At 34.9% G+C, this 14,239-nt stretch overlaps 1 protein-coding gene across 3 annotated transcripts in view; it reads right to left on the reverse strand.

Moving 5' to 3' along the window:
* Positions 1-14,239, reverse strand: part of SLAIN2 (SLAIN motif family member 2) — a 79,059-nt gene that overhangs the window by 25,677 nt on the left and 39,143 nt on the right. For all 3 annotated transcript variants that reach the window (XM_025385517.1, XM_025385515.1, XM_025385516.1), the window contains exons 5-6: positions 11,550-11,909; positions 10,711-10,848 (exon numbers count right to left, since the gene is read on the reverse strand). In XM_025385517.1, coding sequence (XP_025241302.1) covers positions 10,711-10,848; positions 11,550-11,909 — 498 coding nt within the window. The remainder of the gene's footprint in view (positions 1-10,710; positions 10,849-11,549; positions 11,910-14,239) is intronic.

The following is a 14,239-nucleotide window of genomic DNA, read 5'->3' on the forward strand; positions in this document are numbered from 1 at the left end:
CACAGTATAAAGTGCAGCACTTGTTTAACGCAAAAAAAGCAGATTTTGGCAAAGCAGTTATTGTTAGATAAATTACCCTAATGTGAAACCATAATCTGCATACTCAAAAAGGAGAAGAAAACTCAGAACCCAGCAGGTCCTTGGGGAGTCACAATCTAGTAGCATTAATATGTTCAATATCATCTTATAGAGTACAACTAATACAACTAATTTTTTACCTCAGACTTTGGATATCTAAGCACCATATCTAAGCTGTGCACATATGTATGCAGGTGGGGAGCACTGTATGTAATGTTGGTGTGGGTTGAGGGGTTTGGAGGAGTCAGACCATCTACCTTTTAAAGTTTTCCATGAGGAAAGCTAAGCTTTCTTCCAAACTCCTAATCTACTAACTGCACTGAAACTCAAAATTAGCAGGTAAGCAGCAGCTCAGGGGCATCCAAGATAAAGTGGTTCCAATTTCCCCAATATACAGTTACTATGGCTCTAACAGACTGATGAGTCTCACACCTACCAGTGTATTTAAGTGGTTCTAAAATATTTTAGTTACTCTACTGAGAGTCAGATTTCATATACCTTTAGTGTTTATGTGCAAAAAAAGAGAGCTCTCGTCACTCTAAATCTAGGCAGATTGCATAAACGTTATTGGGCTGATAAAGGGATACTTGATACATTATCAGAAAGAAGTAAGATTTCTTGGCCAGGTGAGGTGGCTCATGCCTATAATCCCAGCACTTAGAGGCCTTCGGGAGGCCAAGGCAGGAAGATTCGCTTGAGCCCAGCCTGGGCAGCATAGGAAGACTCTGTCTACACACACACACCCACAGACACACACACACATAAATAAGCCAGGCATGGTGTTGTGCCTGTGGTCCTAGCTATTCGGGAGGCTGAGGTGGGAGGAGTGCTTGAGCCCAGGAGGTTGAGGCTGCAGTGAGCTGTGATTGCACCACTGCACTCCATTCAGCATGGTCGATGAAGGTTCTGCCATAATTTTTGTATTAATGTTTGCATTTTTAGTAGAGACAGGGTTTCACCATATTGGCCAGGCTGGTCTGGAACTCTTGACCTCAAGTGATCCGCCCGCCTTGGCATCCCGAAGTGCTAGAATTACATAAGCCACTGCGCGCAGCCAATGAGTTATCTTACTTCTATTGCACAAAAATACAGGTTACTATCAGAGTATTTTTCATCTACATATATATTCATACATGTTTTCAACCATTTATATTTTTATTCATCCACTCACTTGTTCCTGTTTTTCATTCATTCAAATAGTTTAGTATCTGCTTTATTCCAGGTACTGTTTTAGGTATAATGTATTCAGTAGGCAACTAGATGGATACAGTTCCTACTCTCATGAAACTAATATTCTAGGAAAAGGGAGATAGACAATGAGGCAGTAAAATATATGGCCTGCCAGATAGTGATAGCTGCTAAGGAGAAAATTAAGTAGAAAAGAGGGACAGGAAGTAGGCGATTTAAGTTGCAATTACAAATAGAGTGATCAGGAAAGATTTCCCTAAGATGATATTTGCATAGCAATCTGAAAAAAGATAGGAAGTAAGCTACATAGATATGTGGGGGAAAGCATTCCAGATAGAGGGAAAAAGATACTGAGATAGGACCATGCCTTGTATGTTTGAAGAACAGAACGTAGGCCAGTTGTTGGGTGGCATAAATGAGGGCAAAATGTAACCAATTGAACATACACTACAGTTCACACCACAGTCCACACTATTAACCATTAAAAAAGTTTATTAAGGATTCAATATTAAATAATGTCTATAATGAACTTGTCTGGAAAGATCCTATTTGAATTAATAGCTACGGTGACTCCAATGGACCCTACCCCTATTTATCCCTCAAGTTTCATGTATGACTGTAATTAACAATGGTTATCTACAGACAAGCAAAAACTGAACTGGGAATCTGAAGAATCAGATTACACACAGAACCAGGCAGTAAACTCTAAATTCACTTGATACAGAAAGAATGAAATGAATCATTTTCCTAAAATACCACAGTCATATAACATTACTCAAACAACAAAAATCCAATGTTATTCTAAATTATCTTAATTTGATCAGTTTTCTAAGACAAAATCATTTTTAAATGACAAAGTGTAGTAGTTTAAGTGAAACTTCGAATCTTTCTAATAATAGAGTTCAGTGTGTTAGCTGTCTGAAAATATTTATGGTTTAAAACTTTCCTTGGTTATTTTAATATTTACATAATTCCACTTCAGCAATACCCTACTGTGAGAAGCAAAGATGCTAGTGCAAAACAATTACTGTTTCATGCCACCATTATAATGTCTTCCTCCACAAACCAGCTCCTTAAAAAAAATCTCTTTTCTGTTAAAACACCATTGTCCAAGTCATTCTAGCTCAAATTTTTCTTATTTTAAATTCCATTTATTAATCTCTGGTCATTTCTTAAATCTATCGCTTCCTTTATATTCCTGTTGTCTCCTAAATAAGCAAATTCAGGCCTTCATCACACCCTATTTCTTGATTCCAATCGGTGTTTTTGTGGTCTCCCTATATTTAATCCTTTTCACTCTATTCATGTACATCAAGGGAAGGGTGGTGAAAGTGCTGCTCACCTCCCCAAGAGCAGACAATAAGTGGCTGTATTGCCTGTAGGCAATTTAGAAACAAAAATAAAACCAAGTTGGTCTGCTTTCTATTATCATCATGTCCCAGGAATAACAAACATCAGTTATAAAAGCACTCCTCCCTGAAAAAAAAGTTGGTCTAAGCTATAAACAACTGTTGAGTTTTAATAACATATATGTAAGCTTTAAATAAGCACATTTTATGACTTATACTTTAATAAATACCATACTTCATGTAAGAGTTAATTAGGAAAGCACCCAATTACAGTCTTCTACTTATAGTCTCCCCTGATACAGGTGGATTTGGCTATACATGTTCCTTTCAAGAGAAAGTTGGTAGCAATCTGAAATTATTCAAGCTCACTTCAGCGAAGTGTGTGCCTCCAACCCTGTGGTACAATATATTATTATATTTAAGCACATTAGAAATAAACAATGGTACAGTGATTTTTAAAGAAAATGAAAGGATTTGGGGTTGCCTCAATTCTGTCATTATATGGGATTTTGAGCTTGTGTTTAAAATATTTTAACTGCCAAGACATTGAAAAATCATTAGACCTGATCCCTCAAAACCAAAGGCATGGAAAGTATGGCAATTTCTGGAATTTACTGGAGAATGGAATTTTAAGATTCTCTGCTGAACTTATCCTTATGTTGAAGATTTTCTCTGTGTAGCAGTTGCTTCATGAAAAAAACTTTCAAAATTAAAATTTAAAGATAGTGTTCTTCCATCAAGAGTAGAGACAGATTCAATATTGAAAGATCAATTCTGAAGAAGTTATTAAGTTTTCAAAAACAAAAGCTATACTATTCACCACTATGACAGATCAATATATAAAAACATTTTTCCTTCTTAAAAAAAGATCAACGTAACTTCAAATTATTAACCAACTGTCTTTTTGGTATTATAATGGTGATTTTATTATTTTTTTTTACTGACAGTTATAAAATACAATTTCAATAGAAGAATATTTTCACTGTCTGCATTTTTTCCTGGCCATTAGTACTATAATTAATTTCATTTCATGGTAACTGAAAATGATTTTTCATATACAGGAGGATGTTAAAAATTAGCTTCTCTAGGTGCCAAATACTAAGCAAGCATAGCCTCTGTGAGTGAAGATTAATTATTACTAGGTAAAATATCCCATTGTCCCATATCCTCATTTTTGTTTAAATCTTTTATTGCTTACAAGTTTTGATTTAGAGTCATTTGGGAGGCCGAGGTGGGAGGACCATTTAAGATAAGGAGTTCGAGACCAGCCTAGCCAACATGGTGAAACATCGTCTCTACTAAAAATACAAAAAATTAGCCGGGCGTGGTGGTGTGCACCTGTAATCCCACCTACTGAGAGGGAGGCTGAGGCAGGGGAATTGCTGGAACCCAGGAGGCGGAGGTTGCAGTGAGCTGAGATCATACCGCTGCGTTCCAGACTGAGAGACAGAGTCTCAAAAAAAAAAAAAAAAAAAAACCTCATCCAGATCTCATCACCCTCACTCCCTTACTGCTGTGTCTTCAGATCTTAATTTCTTGCCTAGATTATGCAATAATAGCCTAAGTGGTTTCTAGTCTCACCTCACTGAATCTATTCTCCACATTGATATCAGAGTGAACTTTCTAAGAAACCACCTTGATTAAAAACCTACTATAGCTCCTCCCACTTAGAGGATGAAATTCAAATCCTATGATATTTTAATACTGCTACAGCCTGTCTTCTCTCTACAGCTATCATCCCTCATGGGATGCTGTACCCACTCCCTTACCCATCATACACCCTACACTTTAGTTATACAAAATCACTATGTTCAGGCTGCCATTCTCAAGACTTTTCATTACTGATTCCAACGTTGGGAAAACCTATACCTCCTTTCTTTGTTGGGCAACTCATATAAGCTCCTCCTGGGCTGGCTGAAATATCTTTTAATATCTTTCCTGAAAATCCCATCATACTGCTGAATTTAATGCCTCTCCTCTGTTCCCATAGAGGTTCCTGCCTAACACTCCCTGCTATTGGAAGGCATGGGCTGTTTTATTAACATTTATATTCCCAGCGCTGGAAATATAACGTATACCCAATAATATCGACTGAATAATTAAGGAACACATAAGTGACTGACCACTGGATAAAATCCAGAACTCTATACTAAGCATTCAAGGTCCACCATGGTCAGGGTCTAACCCACTGGTTCTCAAACTTGAACATGCCCCCAGAATCAGCTGAGATGCTTCTAAAATATAGAATCTGGGTCCCTATCCCAAGTGCATTCAATCAAAATTTCCAGGGAGAAAGGCCTGAAAAACTACTTTTATAAAGTGTCCTTGTGATTAGATAACTGAGCCAACATCATTGCACTACTTAAACAGATGTTTTATAAATGTTTCATTCATTCTTAGATTAGCACATTACACATATTAATCATGACTTATTTGTTTCAATTTGTGTTTCAAAATTATGTATAATTCAAGTGTAATCTACTAGTGTTTTGGTAGTAAGTGAAATCTGGATGGGAATTCCTTCCTCATGGGTCTCATAACAGGATGGCTATGCATAAGCTGACAACTGCTCTGGACACTCGTCTGCCTTTCTTCGGTAAGAGGTCCAAAGTAGAATGTTGATCCTATATGTATTTTCTCTGGGGTATAACTCTGTACTCCATGCAAAAATATTCTTCTGTTTGGTTAAATGTAAGCAAATGGATAATATTACATTGAATTATTTTACTCTTCTACGATAATTCACAAAATACTTAGTTAATCTCAAATCATGGTCTGATAGTCATTCAAGAATGTTTTCCAAGATGTACTCATTTGTAATTAGGTAAGCATGATCTCATCCAAACAATGAGGAAGAGGAAAATAGGAGACTCAGGAAGGCCCTGGGAAAAGGGAGAAATCTGGCCTTGCTTTTACCACTTCCCTAGTTATATGGCCTTGTACAATTCATATAATTTTATATGGATCTCTGCTCCCTTTCTATAAAAATAAATGATTTGTGAGGTTTAAATGAAATAATACACTTAAACATATACAAAAAAATAAAATTTGGTTATTATTTTTCAAATCAGTAGATTGTGTTGGGTTTTTCTCCCTTCCCTTATTTCTCAACCAATTATTCCTATGATTTTCTGGAAACTAAACTTTCTGCTAAACCTGTGCTCTAACAATCTTAGAAAGCAAGGCATTAGCCTTTTGAAAAACTGACTCTCACAAACATTCCTTCCTTTAATTGACAAAACTAAGAAACTGACATGTATCCATGAACTCTGCAATGCTCTGGTTTTCTTAAACTTTTTAAGTTGTATTTTCCAGATATAAAAGTGAAAAATTGGTAATAGTTATAAAAATGAAAATACATTAGAACTCTCATAAATCTCATATTTGAATGCCAGCATCCACAATAATGCAGCCACAGCAAATAAGCATATAAAAGTAGTGATTGGCATAGTAACAAGGCAAAAGAAGTGATCCCTTAGGTGGAAGTAACAGCAACCTTGCAAAGTTAGGTTCATGCAGACCAGCAAGTAAGAACCAAAGCTTTACCACTTAAGAGCTGAAAAAATAAATACTTAAAACAAAATGCAACATCTGTTACACTAACAACTGAAGTTTACACAAAAAATACAAAATACCAATTCATGTACAAAGTATATAAAGCTTATTATAATTGTACAAATTATATATCAAAATAAAGACTATTATGAAAACTATATATACTAATTAAAAGAATGCTTACATATATATTTCATGTATCAAATATATAGGAAATTTCAAGATAAATCGATAACACTTTTTTTGCTTCATGTTACACTACAACAAAGTCTTAAATATTTTAAAGTAAACTATACTAAGTTTTAAACTTGCTAATATTTTGAATTTACAACTTTCAAAATACATTTTTTGAGAACAGTATAATTCTATATCAAAATAAATATGTGATATTTTAATTACAAGCTTTACTACAGCCAAAAATATAGAAATAAACAACTACATACAATTGAAAAAAAAAAAAAACATGGTACCTTACTTTCTCTTCTGCCTATATATTCAAGTATTGAAATACACCATTACAAAACTGCATACATATTTTCCACTTAAAAGTAAATCAATGATTGGAATCCCATTGTGTTTTCCCTATATATATTTCTTAATTATCAACTTCTGAGGAAAAAAGGAAAAGTAATTCACCTACAGAAAAAAAACGATAGGTTATCAACAGGTGCTTATAATTACACAATGGTAATTCCACCATTAGAGAAGGCAAGCAATCACTGTGAAGTTTAAGACACAGACAATGCATTACTTCTAAACACATTTTTATCTTAGCTTCCCAACCTTTTCTTTTTCCTTCTGTTTTTGTAAAAAATTATTTTTCATTTCCATAAAGCTTTGACATGCTAGAATAGTTCAAATACAGAGCACGTATGAGGGGATGAGGTAAAGAGGATATAAATATAGCTAGTTTTAGAAAGTATCCGGGCCAGGTGCGGTGGCTCACGACTGTAATCCCAGCACTTTGGGAGGCCGAGGCGGACGGATCACGAGGTCAGGAGATCGAGATCATCCTGGCTAACACGGTGAAACCCCGTCTCTACTAAAAATGCAAAAAATTAGCCGGGCGTGGCGGCGGGCGCCTGTAGTCCCAGCTACTTGGGAGGCTGAGGCAGGAGAATGGCGTGAACCTGGGAGGCGGAGCTTGTAGTGAGCCGAGATCGCGCCATTGCACTCCAGCCTGGGCGACTGAGTGACTCCGTCTCAAAAAAAAGAAAGAAAGTATCCGGTTGCTGTTTGGACATGTATCATGTAAAGTTTTGAGAAATTCACAATGTAACAATTCAAACTAAACATGAAAGCATCTTTGAAAGCCAAGTACAAACATTGTTTTGGATCATCTGTTCATATGCTGTAAAAGCATGGCTTATAATGTACGTAAGTTTTATTATTTAACCTTCTTAATGATTTACTATTTTTCTTTCCTGTTACATTAACATTGTGGGTGTTTTTTTGCATCAGCCAAATGTGTCAGGGGAAAAAAGAAGCCAGAAACAGGATATTCTCAAGTGTCAAATTAAGTTAATCTGTATCGCTCACCATTTCGAAGATAAAGCTCAAATTCTATCCTTCCTTTCATTTCAAGTGTTTTGTGAATTCCTGTTTTCTATGCTATTTATTAGTACCACAGTGAGTATTATAATCGCACTCTCAATTACAGAGTTCACAATATCATATAAGACTTGGAGTACTAAGCTTAAAATGTAATTTGCTACAAAAACAGGTTTTAGCATATATCTAGCTGAATACATGTGGTTTACAAATCTCTGGGTAACAATTTTCTACAGTGCTTTAAATGTTAGAATTTTAAATCTCAGGAAAAATGGAAATTATATTTCTGGATAATTTTTATATCATGGTCTAAACTACAGATGTGACAAATCTCACTAGGTGAATCTAGACTCTCACCTAGTGAGATCCAATGCTCAAGCTGAATCAACATGGGTTTAAATTCTAACTTGCCACGTATAAGCTGTATAATCAGAGACAGTTTATTTGGCCATTCAAAACTTCAATTTCTAATCAGTAAAACATGGTAATAATCATACCTCCTTCACAGAATTGTTCTAATGATTAAATAAGATTATGCATCTAAATACAGTATAATAAAAATTTCTGTTATATAAGTAATATCATATGCACCTGGTAAACAAGGAAAATTTGTCAATATATCACAGAAGTCATTTTGATTCAAATATAGTTTTTTTCCTAGCTTGTTTTGTTGTTTATTTTTTCAATAGACTAGAGTGCAGGAGCATGATCATGGCTCACAACAGCTTCAAACTCCCGGGCTCTCGCAATCCTACCACCTCGGCCTCTTAAGTAGCTGGGACTATAGGCATGTGACCACCATGCCTAGCTAATTTAAAAAAACGATTTTTTAGAGACCAGCCTCCAGCTCAGGCTGGTCTCAAACTCCTGCTAGACTGTTGATTTTTCAGCCACCAAGTAACAACAGCTTAACATGAAGTATATGAAGTCAGCTAAACACAACAGGGCGAAGGAAAAGTGCAAAGAAATTAAATTAGCTGGGCATTGTGGCGCACGCCTGTGGTCCCAGCTACTCAGGAGGCTGAGGTAGGATCACTTGAGCCCAGGAAGGTGAGGCCGCAGTGGGCCATGACGGTGCCACTGCACTCCAGCCTGGTGACAGAGTGAGACTCTGTCTCAATAAAAAAAAAAAGAAAAAAGGAAAAAAAAAGATGAAAATGAAAAAAGGGTTAAATACCTTCACATTTTTAATTGTTTAATAATTAACAAGTTATAAGCGAACAGTCAACTCTTGTTTGTATCACTTCTTCATAGCCTTGAGAAAATGAAAGAACATAACACAGCTTTCACTTCAACCACTGATAGTAATATGCCACAAGGATCTAGGAGAATATGCATCTATTGTGTACCTATAAGGACCCGAGTGAATAAGCATCCCTTGTGTCCCTACAAGGACCCAAGTGAATATGCATCCTTTGTGTCTCACAGCTCATATACGGGACTGATGTGAGCTGTGAAACACATGGGATGAATACTGAGCATTTATAAAATCATAAAAATAACTGTAATCATTTATTTAAAACTGTTTTGACTACATGCTCAAATCTATCCTAGTTAAAAAGTAATTTATTGAAAGTGTTCCATTCCTTTAAAATCGACTTGTATATTAATGTACACAATGCCCATTTACTCCCACATCACTACTTCTTGGCTCAGTTTGGCTACTTTGTCCTATATGTTCTTACTGTATGATTCTCTCTGATCTTTGTCTATGTTGCACATGTTTCCTTAATTCAACAGTCTCAACCTTTCCTTTCCATCACATTACCTTCAAATCTTTCTTTAAAAATGAAGTTCTGTATCTCCTGGAGTATTTAATAAAGATTTAACATGAATTTAACTGTGCTAGTATAGTTACTGTTTTTATTAATGTTTTCTAAGAAAGTTGCTTGGGTTTTCAGTGGTCTATTCCAGGACTATTCCCTCCACTCTTCATCATCCCATCATTTGTATTGTGTAATACTGCAGAATGTGAGGTTTTCAAGGAATGTATATTTTGTGCTATAGTAGAAATGCCTGTATTCATTTAACGTACTACTTGCCACAAAACAAAAACTCAAGTATTTATTACAAATAATAGCTGAATAAAAATACTGTCACATTCATGGGTTAGTATCCATCCAATGACCAAAACTTATTAAAGATTATAATCTACATGTTCTAAATATTCTACTATAGTTCTAAAATTCACCTACTGTAAGAGTTTAGTTTTAGTTCTAAGAATTTGTTTTCTGAAAGATAATTTAAATAGGTAAGTCCTGATCAATTCTTAAAAAGTGATGGTTTCTGGCAATTTATCTCAAATTTTAATTTATGTTATAAGTAGGATTAGGATTATGAATTAATTTGGCATACATATTGATTCAATATTGTATTTCTTCATTAAAATAGCCTTAACAGACACAGAAAATTAAATCAAAACCAGAAATTTTACCTCAACAGATGCAGAAATAAAATGAGATCATCCAAGAGTTCTCCTGGTATACTTTTGTTTTGGTAAGAAAAGAACTTCAACAATCCAACTTTGATAATAGATTTAATATACTGCAGGTTTGAACAATGAATTGATAATATTTTGAGTATGACTCTAAAATTATGTAATACCCAAATAAACTTCTAGACATTTTTAAAGTGGAGGTTATTAAAGAAAATTTACATACTAAGGGACATACATTTTTGGACGCTATACCGGTTATTATTTCTAATTCTAATATCTATAAGCAAAAGCTACACCTACTTTAATAGTTACACTTTGCTTATTTTAAAAATTCTGGAGAGACCAGAGTTTTGTATAGACAGATGTACTGGCAGAATCCAGTATCCTACACAGAAAATTTAAAACTAATATAACTTTGATTATCATCCAGCAATTAATAAACACTAAATTTTACTACAGCTATGGCTTAAAACAGTTTTTCAGCACAAAACAAGTATCTAAAATTTTCATTTCTCTTTAATTGATACACGAAAGCATAAGAAGGATACTTACTGGCTGAAGCCTGAGGTTGCATGCGAGGTATTCCTCCATTTGGCACTTGAAAATTTGAGTCACTTCTGCTGCTTTTCACTGAGTCAACTTGTGTATTAGATGTTCGAGACAGGTTTGGAAGACTGCGTCTTAGTTTTTCTGCAAAAGAATTTTAATTTAAAAAAAAATCATATTCTTTCAGATGGAGAAAATTAAAATATTAACTAGCATTCAAAAATCAAATTGTTTATCAAACATTCTGTTTATTTTATATGAGAAAACAGGAAGGACTTGTCTTATTAAAAAAACAAACAACTCAATCTAGGATCCGTAAGTGGGTAGAATATGAGAACCCTTAAAGATAACCACAAATTATATATTTAAATCAAAATCTAAATACAGGTAAACTTCATAAAACAATGAAGCAAAAACAACCAAGTAGAATGATATTCACTTTCTCTTTTATTTTTGTAATGATTCACTATTAATAAAATAGTAAACCTGACTAAACTCTTGATTTACTTATCTGGAATACAAAAACTTGGCAAAAATTGTATTACTTTCATAGTGTAATATAAAGGAGACTTTTTTTTTTTAATCTAGAAACTTTTTTTTTTTTTTGAAAACAGGGTCTCACTCTGTTGCCCAGACTGGAGTGTAATGGTGTGATCATCGTTCACTGTAGCTTTGAACTCCTGGGCTCAACCAATCCTCCAGCCTCAGCCTCCAAGTCACTAGGACTACAGATGTGCACCACCATGCCCAGCTACTTTTGAAAAGTTTTTCCTAGAGATGGGGTCTTGCTATGTTGCACAGGCTAGCAGAAACTGTCTAATTATCAGTAAAATATGCTGTTTTACCTTCATTTTTAACATTGCTTGTCTGTAAATCTGTGGGATGGCCTTGAAGTGAAAGGCGAGGTTGCTGTAAGCGGCTAATCATAGGCTGTGGGGACACTCTACTATATTCTATTCCCCGAGCAGGAGATCGTGAACGAGGTGAATTTCTGGGTGACTGCTTGGGTGACGGTCGAGGTGAATTGCGTGGTGATGGTGAAAACCTATTAACAGCAGGGTATACTGCATGATGCATATTGTCATCTTCATCATCTAAACTTTGTGCATCAAGTTCCTGATCACTAAAAGTACCCCGTCTTGTAGAATTGCAAGATGAACCAGAACTGCGCCGAGACGTGGTGGCTGCATATTCTTGCCGGAGACCTGGCAACAATGAATGTTATTTAAATTATATTTTTAAACATTTAAATATTTTTAAAATTTAAAGTAAAAGGTTATCACTAAGAAATTCAAAGAGGGTGTAAAGTGTACAAGAAAATTTCCTTTCTGCTTTTAGACTTATATAGGCTTATATGCCCATATAAGGAGAAATAAATCACATCTGAAGGTTATTTTTAAATTGAATGAAATCCCCTAAACCACTGCCCAATTTCCAGATTTCTTCTTAAAGCTAAAATCTGTCTCACATGGTAGAATCATAAATTTAAAAATATTTCTACCCCTAAAGATAGTAATCCAAATTTGAGACTAATATTAAAGGAATATCGAGGGGAAACAATTACCATCCAACCAGTGGAAAAAGAATATGTATGTGAGTAAATAAAACTACTTGGATACTTAATTACTGAAATAATCTTACTCATGAAGATCATAAAGTACCAAAGAAACTTCTAGCCCACTTATATGAATTCAGTACTTGGGCACAAACGAAATCTTGATTGCTTCACTACCCAAGAGACTTCCATTTTTATTGTTTTAAGCTTGTTTTCAAGCTTAAATTCTAAGTCTTCAAGTAAGAATTTTCAAAGAATTCTCCTATATAGCTTGATACCTTCGAAAACACCCAAGCAACCTTGGGAGCCCTTCAAATAGTACAGATGCTGCTAGAACAACAGAAAAAAAGTTGATACGTAACATAGTCAATGAAGAAACAAACTCCAATGCAAACGTATAGAATTTAGGTAATATTCTGAGCACATCCTGCTAACTATTAGCACTCCAGTCAAAAAGATCTGTTATAAAGTGGTATTCAAATCCTTAAGTCATGTATTCACACAAAGAAAGTGCTATCAACATGGTTCATCAAACTAGTGGATGAGAATCACCCTAAAGTATCTTCAAAACTACAAATTCCTAGAGTCCACTCAGCCCTTCAGTCAGTTTGGGAACCAAAATAGTAACCAACAAGCTACTTAGTGTCTAGTTATAGACAACATGGCACTAAAGTCACCTAACAAAAGACAACAGACCAATGAAAACAGTACTGTTAGCAAAGAAAAACCCACTTCCCGATGTAGGCTCTCCTAACAAGGGGATCCTAAGGAAATCACAATCACTATAGGATCTTGCATTTGTCATCTAAAATTGAAGGACCTTGACCAGGCAACTGCCCAAATCTGTAGTTCTACATTTCTAATCATTACAAAAGACAGTGCTGTAAAAAGGAAAATCATCTCTAACAAAGAAAAAAAAAAAAAAGCTGTAGTTTTCAAGAACTATCACATATATTTTTATTACCATTTGTATTCACCAGGAAAATAAATATTCATGCATGTGGATGGTTTAGAAAAAATTATTAGAGACTAAAACTTCTATTGTTACCAAAACACAATACAAAACCAAAGCAAAGAGCTGGTTGAGCTTCTAACAAAATACTAGGATCTAAAAAGCCAGGGTTCAAATAAATGAGAGAACTTACTCTATTAGGCAGCATTCTTTATTTTTTCACATTCACAACAATAACCAGCCCCTAAACAGCTGACAATACCACAGTCTCAGTGAGGAGTTAATTAAAATTACAGAAGAAAAGAGTGCTATTAGGTTGTAGGGCTAAATAAAGCAAGCACTAAGTCCTTCTATCTTCCTAGGGGTAGCTGTATGGAAATGGGAAGTGAATCAGCAGAATAAGAAACACTTTAGTTTCTTAATAAATGCTACAGCTTGATAAAGCTTACCACATATTTAAAGATAACCTATTATATATACAGACAACAGAACGTTTTTGAACTAAACCGTAGCAATGCTCCATTACCCTCAGCCAACTGTCAAGACTTGTCAAAATATGTATTTCAAGGATTCTTTTCACCGTAAAGGTTAAAGAAATTACTTCAGAGAGATTTCTTACTTCATAGTTATGCAGATGGCATCTTCTAATGAAATGCATTGGCAAGAATAACTACCTTCAGATGAGTACCAGGGCAAGCAGCCATGAACCCTTTAAAAAGTATTAAAAATTTTGTGCATATGTACATTTTGGTGATAAAAGGAGTTATAATTTTTATAGGATTCTCAAAGGTATCTGTGGCCTAAAAAGTTTTCATGGTTCACTCTGCAAAGCACCATCGCATGCTTCATTTAATTTAATGTCACAATTCCAATGTTCTCCTAACGGTCTTTTTTATAGTTTACACCATGTATTCTCAAGTGAGGAGATATTTACTCCCAAGAAGGCAAAAATTGGTTCTTGGGGTGTGAAAAAATTCCTAGATGTCATAATCGTATATTGCCCTCATAGTACTTAGTGTATCTTGTGG

The sequence above is a fragment of the Theropithecus gelada genome, chromosome 5, assembly GCF_003255815.1.
Source record: "Theropithecus gelada isolate Dixy chromosome 5, Tgel_1.0, whole genome shotgun sequence".
In the NCBI taxonomy this organism is placed as follows: Eukaryota; Metazoa; Chordata; class Mammalia; order Primates; family Cercopithecidae; genus Theropithecus; species Theropithecus gelada.